The 18,494-nt window shown below is 37.0% G+C and overlaps 1 protein-coding gene across 1 annotated transcript; it reads left to right on the forward strand.

Annotated features, from left to right (window-relative positions):
- Positions 1–234: 234 nt before the first annotated feature.
- Positions 235–16,520, forward strand: LOC137191037 (myelin-associated glycoprotein-like). The gene is made up of 12 exons (XM_067600839.1): positions 235–317; positions 903–995; positions 1,918–2,062; positions 2,446–2,856; positions 10,586–10,897; positions 11,064–11,333; positions 11,881–12,207; positions 12,719–13,000; positions 13,104–13,391; positions 13,572–13,683; positions 13,781–13,850; positions 14,439–16,520. The coding sequence occupies exons 3-12, from the start codon at positions 2,002–2,004 to the stop codon at positions 14,832–14,834; spliced, it is 2,529 nt and encodes an 842-aa protein (XP_067456940.1). The 5' UTR covers positions 235–317; positions 903–995; positions 1,918–2,001; the 3' UTR covers positions 14,835–16,520.
- The last annotated feature ends 1,974 nt before the right edge of the window (positions 16,521–18,494 follow it).

Raw genomic sequence — 18,494 nt, forward strand, 5'->3', positions numbered from 1 at the left:
TTATAGAATCTGTAAATATTAATGCACTTCTTGTCTTATTTTCATAATGACCAATGCTAATATCTGCACACTGACAAACTCACAGTGACAATACATGGTGATGTTAAGAAGTTATAATGTTTACCATGTTCACCATCTTAGTTAAGCATGTTAGCATGCTAACACTTGCTAATTAACACTAAAAAGGTACAGCTGTGTTTAATGGGAATGTCATTAGTTTTGGAGGTATTTGGTCATAAACCTAAGTATTGAAAAAAGTCTGACAAGATGGATACTCGCGTGATGCTGTGATCTCATGAATCCAGTTGCCTTGCAAGGTAAAAAATAGCTACCTAACAGTTACAACACAGCCTTTCCAACCTGTGGGAAACTCTGCCATGTCTACAGTTTATGCAGTGAGTGTGCAATATTCAGCCATTTTAGAAACTAATTATGGCAGAATTACAGCATGTTGTTAGCTGGAGATATAGTGAACAGATATTGCACAATACAGAGAGTATAAACACAGAGCTTCTTGTTAAGAGGCTGCATAGTTAACACTGATAAATAAGAAGAATGCAAATATGTTCTCTTTGAATCACATCTCACTTCATCAATGGCAAAATTTATTTTTTCTCTGAATTATGTAATTTGACCATCATTACTTAACTTTCACTACAGATATTACTACACTACAGCAATAATACAAACCATTTACAGGTAAGCACATTATACTGTTTTCATTTTAGTGTAATGCATAACAATGTAGAAGAGAAATGAAAAGACACTATAATACTGTATGACTAAAAGTTATGAAATTCCACTTTTTTAAATCACACATTTCTAAAAACGTCATAGTCGTTAAGATGATCTCAACATACACAGAAAAAACATTTCTTTTATTTTCATTTCTTGACACAAAGAAGGAAGAGGTGTACAAGGAGGAAGCGTCAGATCAGAGCAGAGACAGCTGTGAACAGACTGCTGTGAAGAGAAGGAAAAGAAGACATAAGGAGGTAAAACATTTAACTAATTTTATAATTATCTTTTAAAACTGAAAATGGAAGTTGTTGAAGTCATTCATTCTTCTCTAAATAATATCAAATTCAGTGCTGTTGAGCTGTTGTGAAGACAGTTGTTACAAAGTTTATTTATAGAACAAATATCACTGTGGCACTCTATACTCTATCACTCGGTGACACAGGCTCCTCAGTGTGAATAAAAACACTGTTGTTTTTACCTGTTTTCTAGCGGCGGATAGTATCTCACAAGGTATTTTCCTGATCACATGGGTCTTTACTGTCTGCCCAGGATGAAAACATATTTGCTCAGGGAGAAATCAACATTTAAAGCTAGTATTTCCACAGTAGATGTAGTGTACTGTTCTTGAAACAGTTTGTGGAAATACTTTCATTATGTACAAATGTCACATCATGTATGACAGTCTCAGAAGAGGAGAAATAATGCCTAAGACTGGGAGGAAAATCTTGTTGTTGAACAAAGAAGGAAGATATAGTGAAATGAGGCGAAGAATATGCAGGTCAGAGCCGAAACAGTCAGCAGAGAACACAGTAGAGAGAAGAGAGTGGGGGAACAAGACAAAGAGGTGAAATACAACACCTTACCTTATTGTATTCATATGTTTTTGAATTATAAATGAAACCACTGAAGTGATTGATTCTTCCCAAACTAATATAAAAAATGTCTCTCCAAATTTCAGAGGTGGACTGTGCTGGTGCTTGAGAGTAGGAGAATAAGATATTTTGTAGGAGTTGGTGTTTGTCACAGTCGGGGTATCGATGATTCAGGGGTTGTAGAAATAATAAAAGCATCAGATTAATCACACCCTGGGTAAAGTCATAGCCAAATTTAATTTAGCAATGATGGAATACCTTAACATGCAACATCCTGACTGAATGTGGAACTTCTTTTTTTCAGTTTCATCAACTGAACTTCCTGCACTTTCACTGTGAAAGCTGCACTGTGGAGGGAGAGACCGACTGTCTCAAGCATCAAATTATTATGTTTGTTCTCATCTGGGCAACTCTGCTCTTCTCTGTTAGAGGCAGCAATGCTGACACAGGTATAGATCTTTATTGTAATCTTGTGCTGATGCCAATATCAAAGACAACAATGAACAAAATGGTTATAGTGATAATTTTCCATAGTAAATATCCTTATAAAAGAAGTGCTTCCAAATTAATCGTATTTTATTTTTCCTCCCTGAGTTCACCAGCTCATGACAAGCATTACTCACAACATTATTGACCTACTGAGATAAACTTATAATGAAATGAATATTTTGTTTACCAAAGATATTATAGGTTAAGAAATATGTATTGCATCACCGTTGTGTTGCCAAGTTGTATAAAACAGAGACAGTCATAGCGGTAGTCATCATCATTTGTTGTCAAAATTTAAATATCTTCTGTCTCTGTTTTTCTCTCTCTATATTTGCAATAACAGGTGCATCAGCGCAGGAAAAACAATACTGTCAGAATAGATTCTGTATCACTCTTACTGAAGGAGAAATAACAGCAGAGGCTGGACTCTGTGTTGTGATACCGTGCTCTTTCACTACTCCTGATAGCTTCACAACCCAACATATAGTTTGGTACAAATGTGAACCAAGTAAACAGAGATGTGATAATTCTGACATAATATTCCACACAAACAAGAACAACATAAAAGTTCAGCCTGGGTTCACAGGACGAGTGTCACTGTTGGAGTCTGACCTGAGTCAAAAGAACTGCAGCATCGTCATCAATGACCTCACTGCTTCAGATTCTGGATCATATCAACTCAGAGTTAATGGTGTCCAGTTTCGGTATCCAAATGGATTTACCTTCTCTTTTAGAGCAACTGTCTCTGTTAAAGGTATGAAGACAAAGCAAATATATATAGTGAAGATGTTCATTGCTGTACTTATGAAGCATATTTGGTGTATTTATAGTCTTAATTGGGCATGAAGTAATGTTTGGCACTTGTTGACTTCTGTGGGCCAGTAGGTTCCAGTAGGAACTGATGCAGTTCCCGATATAACTCCTATTTATTGCTACATTGAAATGTTTAACAAAATATATGACTATTTTAGCCCAAATTTAAGTGAATGATGACCTTGATGCCACTGACCTGATTCCACTCATGTACTTCTCTACCATTAGATCTGAGTCAGAAGCCCACAGTGATGATTCCTCCACTGACTGAGGGACAGCAGACCACACTGACCTGCACTGCTCCTGGTCTCTGCTCTGGATCTGTTCCTACAATCACCTGGACATGGAGAGGAACAGGAGAGAACAACATTCAAATCACAGGAAACATCATGACTGAGAATCTGACTGCTGTCACACAGAGACACAGCTCAACTTTGACCTTTAACTCTTCAGCTGAACACCATGGCACCGATGTCACCTGTAAGGTCAGCTTCACAGGTGACACAACTACATAAGAGACTGTGACTCTGAACGTGAACTGTGAGTAGCACACACTGTATGTCTTTTCACATTTATGTTTTTCCTTTTCCTTTTACTAACAAAAGTTGCAGAAGTTGCATGTATTGAATGTTCTTAAAGCGAACCTGTTACTCTTCCCATTTAAAGTCTTATGCCTGGATGGGGATCCAAAGTCCTTACTGCTTCAGGACACCAGTTGCATATGCTGATGAATTTACATACTATATTGCTCTAAAGTCATTTTGTCTCTCATGTGAAGGAACTGAAAATCACTGGGAATACAGCTGTTAAGGAGGATGATGCTCTGAATCTGACATGCAGTGTTAAGAGTTTCCCTCCATCTCTTATCATGTAGACTAAACTCTGCTCCAAAAAAAAAAAAAACCCTTGAAAATGGAGCAGACGTTGACCTGCAGAGCGAAACTGGAACAGCCACTTTTATCAAACCATTTTTACAGACATTTTATAAAATTCTTTGATACAAAGCACAATACATCATGCAGCAGTTAGAGTACATATATTTTTTCATGTGCCTTTTCCCCCTGGTCTTTTAATACAGGCCGCACCAGCTATCTGTAATACCTTCATCATGTACAAATTTACAGGTGACTCACAGCCTAAATCGGATTAATAAAGTGGCCACAAAGTGTACAGCATAACCATAACACTAGAACAGTTATACAATCTAAATTGTGTCATTTCTCATAGTAGGTCCTGTGCAACATTGCAGACCTGACAGTGCAGTCCTTCCTTGGGCCGTTGCTGGTGTATCTCTAAGTGTGAATGTCTTCGGCATAATCTACGTGATGTTCCTTTGGTATGTGACTACAGCTGTATTTTATATTTTGAAGGTTTTGTTAATGAACTGAAGACTTTTAGACAACAAATCATGGCTCACTCTTTCTTTTGTTCAAAGGAACGCCAGAAAAAAGGTGAAACCAAATGAAGCCAACAGAACGTACATGTCACTGCAGAAAACAGACCAATCAGCAGAGTATGATGTTATCGCCCCCCCTCTGAACGACAACAACAATAAGCGACTGGGTTGATCTTCAGGCTGCTTCACTGAAGTATTTCTTGCACTGATATTGTGCATATAACTGTCTACATTAGAGGATTTTGAGAACACAGACTGATCTGTTAAATCTCATCTCCAACATGTGTAAGATTTGATGAATATGATATTTCTAAGCGTTATTTAAGTTCAACTGTTTAACTTGTATTTTGCATTATACAGTATGATATTTTTCCTTTATTGTGATAAAAGTTATAATAAAATTTTATTTGAGTCATCCATTTGTTTTTGTTGTATTTAGGTGTTATGATGTGTTTGTTTTTTTTATTTTTTTGAGTTTATACTTTTGTACTGATGTAATTTTGCTTTTTAAGATTCTTTTGTTTAATTTGATATCTTTTAACATCTTGGGACCATGTTGAAAATAAGTGTGCTTATCCCTTGAAGTAGTCTTATTGACCTATAAATAAATAAAACCAAAAAACTTCCTCAGAGATTTCCAACCATGGTCATCTAGGATTTAAGTGCTTTGCTGATTTCTTAACCAGTCTGAATATCTGAAACTGTGATTTTCATATCAAATAAATCCATAGTTCAAAACATCTGGTACAGCTTTAGAATGGTTTTCATCTTACCTGTCGAATAGGAGGTTCTGTGTCTCTGTGAACAGCTATGTCTCTTCATTTTCCTCTGTTAAGTCTCAGGGGTCGGTTTTGGGACCAATTTTGTTTTCTTTAAACATGCTTCCCCTTGGGCACATTATTCATAGACAAGGTATTTCTTTCCATTGTTATGATGATAGGCAGATATACCTTCCCGTTAGATCCACAGACCCTGTAGTGCTGAGTTAACTTGATGACTGCATTTTTGTGATGTCAAAAATTTTTCTTCAGCTGAACTCAAACAAAACAGAGATGCTTTTCATTGGGTCCAAGCACATGACAAAACAAAATTCTGCCATCTGCTGGTTTCCTAGTAGAACACATCAAGCCTGTTGCAAGGAATCTTGGCGTCTGCTTTGATAGTAATTTAAGTTTTGAGCAGCACACCACAAAACTTGTGCAATCATGTTTTTATCATCTTAGAAATATTTCAAATTTCAAAATACAATCTATTTTAACTTTTAAGACAGAGACCATTTTACATGCCTTCATCTCATCATACTTGGATTATTGCAACTGCCTTTTTACCCGCCTGAACTCAGCTGCCAGGCTTTTAACCAGAACCAAAACACGTGATCACATCACTCCTGTTTTAGCTTCTTTACACTGGCTCCCAGTATGTTTTAGAATTGATTTTAAGATCTTAATGATTACTTTTAAGAATCTTCATGGCCTGTCTCCCTGGTATATCTCTGACCTCTTATTACTGTACGTGCCAGTACATACTTTGAGATCCTCAGGGAGAGGTCTTTTGTCTGTTCCAGTCAGTCAGGGCCCCGAGACTCTGGAATGACCTGCCCGAGGAAATCAGGTCGGCTGACTTGATGATCTCTTTTAAGTCTCTTCTTAAATCATACATTCATCAGAGAGCCTTTCATTATTTTTTTTAATTTTTTTTTTAACTATCTTTTATCTCCTTTAAAAATGTTTTTCTATTCTTTTTTCCTACACTGAATTGGTTTTTATGCACCAAATAGTTTGTTTCTGTTTTCTTTTTAACACTTGATGATTGTATGACCTGAAAAGGGCTCTATAATAATAATAATAATAATAATAATAATAATAATAATAATAATAATAATAATAACCACCATCATCATCATCATCATCATAATCATTATTATGATTATTATTAGTTCCTCGCAAACACTGCATTGTTGCTTACTGTCTGGTCTGTGGAACTGTTATATCACCACCACTGTTATATCACACTTCCTAGAACATATTTCACAAACTGCTTCACAATGAAAGTATCAGATTAGTCACATAGTGGGTAAAGCGGTGGACAAATCTAATGAAGCAACTATGGAATAACTTAACATGCAACTTCCTGTATGAATGTGGAGCTTCCTTTGTTTTTATGGGTTAAGAAATATGTAAAACACTGAAATTCTGTTATGTTGTCAGGTCAATGCTGCTGACAACAGCAGTTATGTACAACAGAAATAGTCATAGTTGTAGCCTTTCGTCATCATCTATCAGATATCATGGAGTATTGGCAAAGTCTACATAGTCTCTCCATGTTTCCTCAAACAGGTGCATCAATGTGTGGAAGACAAGACTGTCAATATGGATTCTGTATCATTCTTAGTGAGGGAGAAATAACAACAGAGGCTGGACTCTGTGTTGTTTTACCATTTAATTTCACTATGATGAATTTCACAATGAACTCACCAAGTCAGATTCTGGACCATATCAACTCAGAGTTAATGGTGTCCTGTTTGGGAGGATGGACGGATTTACATTCTAATCAAGAGTGACTGTCTTTGTTAAAGGTATGAAGACAAAGCAAATAGAGAAGACTTGCATTGCTAATCTGGTTGTCATAACAGTAAAATATAAGTACATATAATAGAAGTTTTCGTTGACAGAAAATGTACAATTTGCAATTTCCAGGCATTCGTTATTATTATGTAGCTGAAAATCTAAGTTTAGAGAAGAAAACTAATTTCCATGATTGCCAAATGCATAAAGGATGATTTTCACAGCCCTGCATCTTTTAAATATATTTTTGGCCATCACATGGTTTGCGCATTTTTATTTCACATTATGACTGCAGGATTTAAAGGACGATTTTAATGCATTTGCTTTAGAGACTTGAAAAAATAGTTCTGAGATCTTGGGCTAATTGGCCTTACACCTTGACAAAAAATAAAATAAATGCACAGAGATACGGTAAGGTTTCATAATGATATGATCATATTGTGTCGCCATTTTATAATATTCTGCTATGCAAAGTACAACACATCATGGAACTATATTTCTGAATTATAGTTCTTTCTTATAGGTTTGTTTATGCTTATTCCCCGGCCTTTCAATACAGACTGCACTGGTTACGTAGCTAATAAAGTGGCCACTAAGTGTACACCACAACCATAACACTAGGACAGTTATACAATCTACATTGTGTCATTTTTTATGGTAGGTCCTGTGCAACATTGAAGACCTGACAGTGCGGTCCTTCCCTGGGCCCTGAGTGTGTCTTTAAGTGTTAAATTCTTCAGCAAAATCTACAGACAAATTAAAGGAAAAATCAACATAAAATGTCTTTTCACCAGACCAACTTCAATGTGCCTTTGCATTGATTCTACAAGTCTTTGGAACTCTTCTGGAGGGATGAAACACCATTCTTCCAAAAGATATTCCCTCATTTGATGTTTTGATGATGGTGGTGGAGAGCGCTGTCTGACATGTTGGTCCAAAATCTCCCATGGGTGTTCAATTGGGTTGAGATCTGCGGTGACTGTGAAGGCCATAGCATATGATTCACATCATTTTCATACTCATCAAACCATTCAATGACCACTTGTGCCCTATGGATGGGGGCCTTGTCATCCTGGAAGAGACCACTCCCATCAGGATAGAAATGTTTCATCGTAGGATAAAGGTGATTACTCACAACAACTTTGCATTGATTTGCAGTGACCCTTCCCTCTAAGGGGACAAATGGACTCAAACCATGCCAGCAAAATGCCCCCCACAGCATAATAGAGCCACTGGATCCCCTCACTGTATGGGTCAAAGATTTGATTTTTTGAAAGGCTTTGTTAATGCACTGGAGACTTTCAGACAGTAAATCATAACTCACTCTTTCTTCTTCTCCAAAGGAACACAAGAAGAAAGAAGAAATAGTTTTAGTTTTTAATTCCATACTGTGTCCATGTCTGTGAGGACACATAGATTCACCTGTTGAATCATACATTCATTGAGCACTTTATTAATGCTATGCGTTATATTGAAAAGTGTTCCTTATGTTTCCCCCCCCTATTCTATGTTAATGGGATGGGCAAAATATAAGGAACACCTTTCAATACAATGCATTCCAGTACACCACCACCACCCTCTACAACCTCCATAATAAACATATAGTAGCATTATCACCTTTCTGACAATGTCAACAAAAACTTAAAATGTATAAGCTTCATAAAAGTAGAATTAATGGCAGAACTCTTGTATTGGATTGCATTAGATTGCACAGGTGTTCCTAATAAAGTGCACAGTGTGTGTACATTCAAGTGTGTTATATTTCATGAACCTGATATTTCTAGAGTGATTAAAATGCATTGTATAGGTTGCTGCTTTCTCTTATTTACATTTCATTGACTTTCATTTATACAGGTGAAGTAAACTAAGGACACATTATTTATCAATACTTTCTCAAATCACTCACACCTAAAGGTAGACTGATAAATGGTTTAAACATCCTGTCAAAGTCATCTTGTTTTCATTGAGTTTCTTTGAATTGGTGAAACAGCACCCCTCTAGGTTGCAACGGCCAACACATGTAGGTCAACCTGTGTGTATATTTACCTAAAAGAAATGTTTTCTCTGTGAAAGCCACAACTCAGATGAATGCCCTACCTGATGATATGAAAAGCTGCAGTTCCATCAGTGCGTTCAAAACCAAATCTGCCAAAAACTACTCAACTCTGTAACCACTGACTCTAAATTTGATCTCATGTTCTTCTCATGAACCTGAATTTGGCAGGGATTATAGATATTTATTGTATAACAGTCATTATATTTTTTTATAAAGATTAACATAGTAAAGTTCATATAGAATCTTTCTAGAACAGATGTCACAAAGTGTTTCACAATGAAAAATGTTTTATGTAATCACAGCCCTGCGTATAGTGTGTTAATCTTGTAAATGTGAAATAAATTAAGGTGCAATATCCTGTGTTACAATCTGTGATGTCAGCTGAGGAGTTTCCTTTGCTTCATTTTCGTCAACTGAACTTCCTGCACGTTTACTGCATTTTCAGTGTGAAAGCTGTTCTGTGGAGGGAGAGACCGACTGTCTCAAGCATTGAATTAGGATGTTTGTTCTCATCTGGGCGACTCTGCTCTTCTCTGTGAGAGGCAGCAATGCAGGTATAGATCTTTCTTGTCATCTTGTTTCGATGCCAGCATTAAAGATATGAACAAAATAGTCAGCAATAATTTGCCAGAATAAATGTGTGACTATGTTTTCCTGAAGTGCTTCCAAATGATAAGTATTTAGTTTTCCCACCCTGAATTCACCAGCTCATTGGTAGCATTACTCACAGCATCTTGTGACTTACTCTAAAACTCTGTGATATATTATTGAAATGAATCTTTTGTTTACCAAAGAAATGATGGATTAAGAAATAACATTAAATGCTGAACCTTGTTTGGGTTGTCTGCTCAATGCCGTTGACAACACAAGACGCAGTTGTAGTATTCATAATTTATTAAATATAATGGGGTAATGTCATCTAAATATCTTCTGTCCCTGTTTTTCTCTCCCTATTTGCAATACCAGGTGTACCAGTGAGGGAAAGACAATACTGTCAGGGTGAATATTGTATCACTCTTACTGACGGAGAAATAACAGCAGAGGCTGGACTCTGTGTTGTGATACCGTGCTCTTTCACTACTGGTTATGGCTTCACAACCCAACATATAGTTTGGTACAAATGTGAACCATTTGAAAGATGTGATGATTCTGACATAATATTCGACACAAACAGCAAAGTTCTGCCTGGGTCCAAAGGACGAGTGTCACTGTTAGAGTCTGACTTGAGTCAAAAAAACTGCAGCATCGTCATCAATGACCTCACTGCTTCGGATTCTGGATCATATCAACTCAGAGTTACTGATGTCTGGCTTGGGGAGACTGTCGGATTTACTTTCTCTTCAAGAGCAACTGTCTCTGTTAAAGGTATGAAGACAAAGCAAATATATACAGTGGAGATGTTCATTGTTGTACTTATGAAACATATTTGGTGTATTCATAGTCTTAATTGGGCATGAAGTAATGTTTGGCATTACTCCACAGAAGCACTTGTATACCTCTGTGGGAGACCAGTAAGAATTGAAGCAGTACCTGTTGTACTGTAACTCCTACTTATTGCCCCATTGAAGTATCTGATTATTTTAGCTCAAATTTAAGTGAATGATGACCTTGAGGCTGCTGATCTGATTCCACTCATGTACTTCTCTACCATTAGATCTGAGTCAGAAGCCCACAGTGATGATTCCTCCACTGACTGAGGGACAGCAGACCACACTGACCTGCACTGCTCCTGGTCTCTGCTCTGGATCTGTTCCTACAATTACCTGGATGTGGAGAGGAACAGGAGAGAATGACTCTCACATTACAGGAGACATCATGACTGAGAATCTGACTGCTGTCACACAGAGACACAGCTCAACTTTGACCTTTAACTCTTCAGCTGAACACCATGGCACCAATGTGACCTGTAAGGTCAGCTTCACAGGTGACACAACTACAGAGGAGACGGTGACTCTGAATGTGACCTGTAAGTAGCACATACTGTTTGATAAGAGATGTTCTCTGAAGTCATTTCTGATGGTTTTCTAAAGCTTAGGTCTGAACTGTGTTTAATTTTACATCATCAATAGCAGGAAAGGATAGCAGAATTCAGGGTGCTATAACATTTTATAACATGTCCTTTTGTCTCATAGATGTGAAAGTCACTGGGAATACAAGTGTGAAGGAGGGTGAGACCCTGAATCTGACCTGCAGTGTTGAAAGTTTCCTTCCATCTCTCATCACGTGGACCAAACTCTCCGACAAAAATGTGAAAAATGGAATAGAAACTAATCTGCAGAATTACACTGAAACAGCCACTCTTATCATCTCTAATGTGACAACAGAACATGCTGGAAAGTACATCTGTACAGCAAAACATTTGAACAACACCCTGACAAAAGAAGTTGACATAACAGTGATATGTAAGTATACTGTATACTGCTCTTAGACAGTTTTTTTCTTCATTCAGGTAGCTGAAACTTGAAAATTAATGAGTTCAATCAGTGCAGAGAAAAACCTTTCCTAAAGTCTACCATATTCATCCTCGAAAACGTTCACAGCCCAATACCATAAAATTAATAAGGGACATTCTTATAGTCTGTGCTTTTTTCATTTAATTTGATGACTGCAGGATTTGCTTTAGTTTCTAATTTAGAAGTTTCAAATGCTCTGAGTTCTTGGACCTATAGATGCATTGGAATGCTTCCAGGTGGTTCTCAGACCCACTGAACCCACATTTAAATTAAATAACTTGGGTTCTCTGTTAAAACCTCCCTTTTTTTAAATTTTTTGAGATGTTGGCGCCCTCCAGTGGTGGTATCAAAAAATACATTTTTGCAGACGATGGATGTATCCAATTATGATATATATATTTTTTTAAAATTTCAGTATTAACAACTATTAATGAGTCAGTAGTCTTTCAGAAATCTTATCTCAAACTCTAAGATTTTATTTTAAACTCTTCCACAGATATGAAGAAACCTGGAATCACTGGGGATGCAATTGTTAAGGAAGGGGACACTCTGAAACTGACCTGCAGTGTTGAAAGTTTCCCTCCATCTCTCATCATGTGGACCAAACTCTCCAACAAAAAGGTGAAAAATGGAACAGGAACTAATCTGCCGAATGACACTTTAACTGACCCGAAGATCAGCACAGAAAGTGACCTGCAGATTGACACTGAAATAGCCACTCTTATCATCCCTAACGTGACAGCAGAACATGCTGGACAGTACATCTGTACAGCAAAACATTTGAACAACACCTTGATGGAAGACGTTAACATAACAGTGATATGTAAGTATACTGTATACTGCTCTTAGACAGTTGTTTTCTTCATTCAGGTAGCTGAAACTTGAAAATCCATGAGTTAAAAAAAACCTTTCCTAAAGTTCGACATATTCATCCTGAATAACTTTCACAGTGTGACACTTCAAAATAAATATGGGGCCATCTTATGGTCTGTGCTTTTTAATTTCATTTTATGACTGCAGGACTTTTTATTTGTTTAAGTGTCTAATTTAGAAATTTCAAAAAATGCTCTTAGCACTTGGACATATAGAGGCATTGTGCATGCCTCCAGGTGGTTCACAGACTCACTCAACCCAAGTTTGGAATAAAATAACTTGGGTTGTCTGTTTAAGTGTTAAAGCGTTTTTGAGATGTTGGTGCCCTCCAGTGGTGATATCAAAAAATACATTTTTGCAGATGATACATGAATTCACAATACTTCTTTTTTTTTTCAATTTAATTTCTTACAGAGAGCTTATCTTAAATTCTAAGATTTTATTTTAAATCCATCCCACAGATATGAAGAAACCTGGAATCATTGGGAATGCAATTGTTAAGGAAGGTGACACTCTGAATCTGACCTGCAGTGTTGAAAGTTTCCCTCCGTCTCTGGTCATATGGACTAAACTTGGCCTCAACACAAACCTACAAAATGGAATTGATGCTAAATTGCAGAACGACACTGGACTATCCACACTTATCATCCCTAACATGACAGCAAAACATTCTGGACGTTACATCTGTACAGCAAAACATGTGGATAGTACTCTGACTGTATATGTTGACGTAACTGTGACTTGTAAGTAGACTGTTCTCATCTTCTTGAAAAGGAAGTTTATGTTCACATTCTATATCAGCTTACTGTATGTTTACTGTAATGTGATTCTGCTTGTGTGTTTAAGGGTTTGCAAAGATCCTAAATGGCTCTGGATGTGTGGCTCAGTCGACAGTTCTGACCTGTGGGTGTATCAGTCAGGGGGTTCCCTTACCCACCATTAAATGGCCGCTGATGAAGAACCACAATGAGTACTCTGTCATTACCACTGTGTCAAACCACACAGTCAACAGCACCATCACCCTAACTGTAAAAGACCACAGTAACACTGCTGTTGAGTGTGTCAGCAGCAATGAAAATGGAGAAGCAAAAGAAAAACTCACCGTCATCCAAATGAACACGCCAGAACAAGAAAGTACGTGTTCTCAACTAAACCACTTCTGCTACTTTAGACCACTGCTTAATGATATTTTTATTACCTCTTTTTTTTATTGTTACATTGCATTTGGGCAAGATGTCAAAAGAAATAAGCTGTTGCATGTACAGTATACAGCATGTACAACAATATTTTTTCTTGTGTTCCTTTTGAATCCAGGTCAATCCAGAAGTTTACTAAAAAATGTTTCATGGCTGGAAATCATCATTGCATTTTTGACTGGGGTATTTCTTTCAGCAACCCTTTGCTGTTTGGCAAAAAAATGCCATAGGTACCCTATTGATTCCATTAATTCATTCATTCTGGTTTTGTTTGTGGATAATCCTCATACAGACATGTAATTGCTGTTTTAATTTATTCCTCTCCAGAGAAAAACAGAAGAGTTCTGGAAATCTGGATGGGACCCTGGAGATGGTGACCACCCAAGAGGATCCGCTGGTATCATTATTTATTCAGCATATATATATATTAGTTACTGATAACATTTTCTTCAAAATCACCTGTATATTACTGTAAATAGTTTAAGATTTATTGAATGACCTCAGTGTCCATTTATTCATTATTTACTGCTATTTTGAATGAATGCTGTAGTATTTAAGATGCATGAATATGTGTTTACCATTTCATTCAGACACACTTTATTCAACTTGAGTATAAATATGAAATGTAAATACTTTGATTTGATGGAAAAGACTGCTCTTTGAGGGATCTCTCAAGAAATAATACCCCCTGGAAAAACCCATACATGAACATTAAATCAAAGCAGATACAAATTGTGATGGATTACAACATCTCAGACAAGTTTCAAGACTTGCTTCAAACTTATTTTCAAACCATACAAAAAATAAATGCTTACCAGTTTTAGTGTTTAAGAGCTGAACATTAAAACATTTAAAAGATTATGGTATGACGTGGAAAAAAGCATTAGCATTAATGTAAATGTAAGATCTCATGCATAGTGTACACAATTTTGGGCTTGTAGCAGATGCTGACTGAGTCACATACTTTCTGCATTATACCTGATAGATACATGCTGGTCAAGCAGTGGAAGATGATCAGACTCACCACCAAGAGGCACCAAAAGATGGAGCTGAGGCGGTGGAGAAAGGAGCCCCTGATCTCGATGGTGGACCAAAAGACGCGGAGTACGCCAGCATTGACTTCTCCGTGTTGAAAAAAAGAAGTGCCAGGGGGGCAGCAAAGAAGCAAGAGACCACAGAGACAGAGTATGCTGAAATTAAGAGAGAGGAAAAAGTGGAAAGGCAAGACAGTGGCGGAGAGCCAGATGAAGTGTTGGAGTGCAAAGAGGAGGAGGCCGTGATAGTGGAGGATGAGGAGATAAAACATTGTGTGCCCGAAGAGGAGGAAGCAGAGGATGCTGCGCTGTATTCCAATGTGAAGGATATAATAGGTGAGATTTGAGGACTGTACAGCTTAGTGAAGTCACTTGAGGATTAAGTTTCTTCTATTCATCAGACATGATTGATTGTCATTCTGATGTGTAAATGACAGTACTGTGTAAGCTTTCTACCACAGAGCAGTGATCTTCAAGAGCAAAATTCGACCTCAGGTAAACTGAAGTAATCAGGACACTTCACACCTTTACACTTTTTGGCTGATCAAATCCATCCATGCAACTAAAAATGGACTCGAAGTTGTACAGAATTTCCTTGTTGAAATGATATTATATACCTTTAACTAGGATAAGTACTGCATGTGCCCAAAGTGTCCCTGTAGTTTATTCAAGTGTCCCTTCTAGATGTCTCGTGTGCTTCTCTACTTCAGGCAAAATCAACCTGAAGCCTGAACCCTGTTTAAGAACCCTGTTTTTAACTAGCAGCTTGGCTCTATGGATGGCAGTGTGAGTCTGTCAGTCTTACAGCTGGTTGGTCCACCACTTTGGTCCAGACTGAAATATCTCAACCTCTGGATGGATTGCAATGAAATTTTGTAAAGTCATTCATGATTCTCATAGAAGAGGGAACGTCATACTAAGAAGCTGTAACCTTTGAAAATACCCACTGGATTTGCCAAACGTAGACTGCAGAAGCCTCTTATTAGCTTCAGCTGAACTTTGGAAGCAAATTTTTGGTCAGAATAAAGACTGTACATTTTGATCCCCTTCTCTTGAATTATGATCTCTAACACTGAGGAGTGGCTCTCTTCAGGGCCAGTATGGACAGAATGAATATTTTCAGCAACCAAAAATGGTTTTAATGTACATACAGTATGGGGTATTGTTTCAAGACAGACTTGATAAATGTGTAACTATCCTCTGAAGTGGTGTGAATTTGCATGAATGTTAAATAGAAATTTTCCTCTAATAATTTCCAGAAATTAATGATGATAACATTTCAGTTGCAATAGTTCTCACAAAGATATTTAGATTTGAATTAAATTTAACTTTTAAAGTTAAAATATTTGGACCTTATTTGTATCTATAGCACTGGTACTGTTGTTGAACAAGATAGAAACAGAGACGACAGATTACTTCCCCTTTTAAAAATGTGTTGCAAGAATCATCCAGGCTCACAGTGGCCAGAGTGAGTATGTTTTTAATATAAAATACATCTGTTTTTGTTGTGAATTTAAATGGTGAATTGTCAGTAGCAACAAAGCCTTTCTTACTTCTGATACACTCTGCAATCTTTACAGGTTCAATATGTAGGCTTATCGTAACTGATAAAGACAAATTTGTAGCCAGTTCTTACTTAAAATACTTATAATCTAACTCCTTAATGTGCGAACAGGAAGTTATTCGAGAGAATGCAATGATACCATTAAATGAATAATCACTTCAGTGACTTTTCTGAGAACAGAACTCACAGATATTGTACAATAAACCATAAAACCATGAACCATAACAACGGACTGTTACAAATATATTTTCTTTCTAATAGGCTGCATCCAATTGGAAAGAATACAGATACTTCTTGAATCTGCAATTATTTAATACATTCAATCAATGACAGAAGTTGTAATTTTTGACTATCTCTTACAATTGACCATCATTATTTAACTGACACTACAGATAACCATTAATACTGCCCATTCAAAGTCATGCACATCCAATTATGCACATAATGTATGATGCATTATGATGTAGAAGGTAATTGAATATAAAGTGTATTAGTGTATTGTAGTTTATCGTTTCTTTCATTTTTCAATGTTAAAGTTGCAAAAAATATTTTATTATCAATGCATGTCTATGTTTGGTTTGCAGTGGAACAAAACAAAAAAGTTGTGAAAATAACTGAATTCATGCTTATTCTACAAAAACATACTCACTCATGCAGCCAGTTAAAAAGTCAAAAATTACTCACGCTGCTTTTTTGTGCCACTGTGTGCATCACATTGAACATGGAAAACAGAAGGAAAACTGGAGATGTTTCTGAAGACATTAGAAAAAAAGGTTATAGCCAGGCATGGTCAACGTAAAGGTTACAAGACCATCTATCAAGAGCTTGATGTTCCTGTGACCACTGTTGCCAATATTAATAAGAAATTTAAGACCCATGGAACTGTAGCCAACATCGCTGGACATGGTCACACGAGGAAAACAACCCTATGTTTACAGCAGAAAAAATGAAGCCTTCAAAGAAAAGAACACTATGCCTACCGTGAAACATGGTGGAGGCTCAGTGGTGTTTTTGGGTTCCTTTGCTGCCTCAGGCACTGGGTGCAGGGTATGAGTCTGTGCAGGGCACAATGAAATCAGAAGACTATCAAGACATTTTGGAGCAAAACATACAGCCCAATGTCAGAAAGCTGTGTCTTAGTCACAGGTCACGGCTCTTCCAGCAGAATAATGATCCCAAATATACATCAAAAAGAGTGGATGAGAAGAGTGGACTGTTCTAAAGTGGTCTGTTATGAGTCCTGATCTGAATCCCATTGAACATCTGTGGAAAAAGCTGAAAATTGTAATTGGGAGACGGTACTCATAAAACCTGGGAGAAATGGAGCAGTTTGCTCAAGAAGAGTGGGCCGAACTACCAGTGGAGAAGTGTAGAAACCTTATTTAGAGATACAGAAAGTGCTTGACTGCAGTTGTTGCCACCAAAGGCTGTGCTACAAAATATTAAGTCAAGGGGACCAATATTTTTGGCCATGCCATTTTCATTTGTTTTATTGTATTAAATAATATGTTAAGTTGTAAATAAAAAGCAAAGTTTCAGTTATATTCAATATGAAATAAAGAATGATGGATAACATATACTTCTGTCAGTTTCAACTTAATACAGAGAAAATTTAGTTTTTTTAAAAAAAGGTACCAAGGAAGGGTACCAAAATTATCGTCTGTATATATACATCACTGTGTCTGTGAGTGTGTGTGTCAGCAGCAATTATATTGGTAAAGCAGAAGTGAGGGAACACTTTTCAATGTAATGCACTGCAGTACACCACTACCACCCTCTACGACCTCAGTAATAAACATAAAGTAAAATTACCACCTTTCTGACAATGTCAAGAAGAACTGAAAATGTATAAGCTTTGTACAAGTATAATTCATGGGAGAGTGCACGGTGTATGCACATTCAAGTGTGTAGTATTTCATGAATGTGATATTTCTAGAGTGATTAAAATGCATTGTACAGTTTGCTGCTTTCTTTTATTTACATTTCATTGACTTCAATTTATGCAGGTGAAGTAAACTAAGGACACATTATTTATCAATACTTTCCCAAAACACTCACACCTAAAGGTAGACTGAGAAATGGTTTAAACATTCTGTCAAAGTCATCATGTTTTCATCGAGTTTCTTTGAATTGGTGAAACAGCGCCCTTCTGGGTTGCAACAGCTGACACGTGTAAGTCAATCTGTATGGTGAAAAGAGGGTACTGCGCTACTTTAGAAGCAGTCAGGTCAAGTCTTCTGAAGGCAGCAGGTGAAGTTGGCTTCTCTTGATTGATAACTTCACGCCGCTGTGGATGGTCAGGAAGCCTTTATTTTAATCACAATGTAGTTAACAGATAGCAATATCATTCAAATGAAACAATTAGCCAGCCTAGTTGCAGTGATGAAAGAAGTTTTCAGATAAGTGACAGTATGTACAGTAAGTATTATCAGCAAAATGCACT

The sequence above is a fragment of the Thunnus thynnus genome, chromosome 10 (genome assembly GCF_963924715.1).
Source record: "Thunnus thynnus chromosome 10, fThuThy2.1, whole genome shotgun sequence".
Taxonomy (NCBI): domain Eukaryota; kingdom Metazoa; phylum Chordata; class Actinopteri; order Scombriformes; family Scombridae; genus Thunnus; species Thunnus thynnus.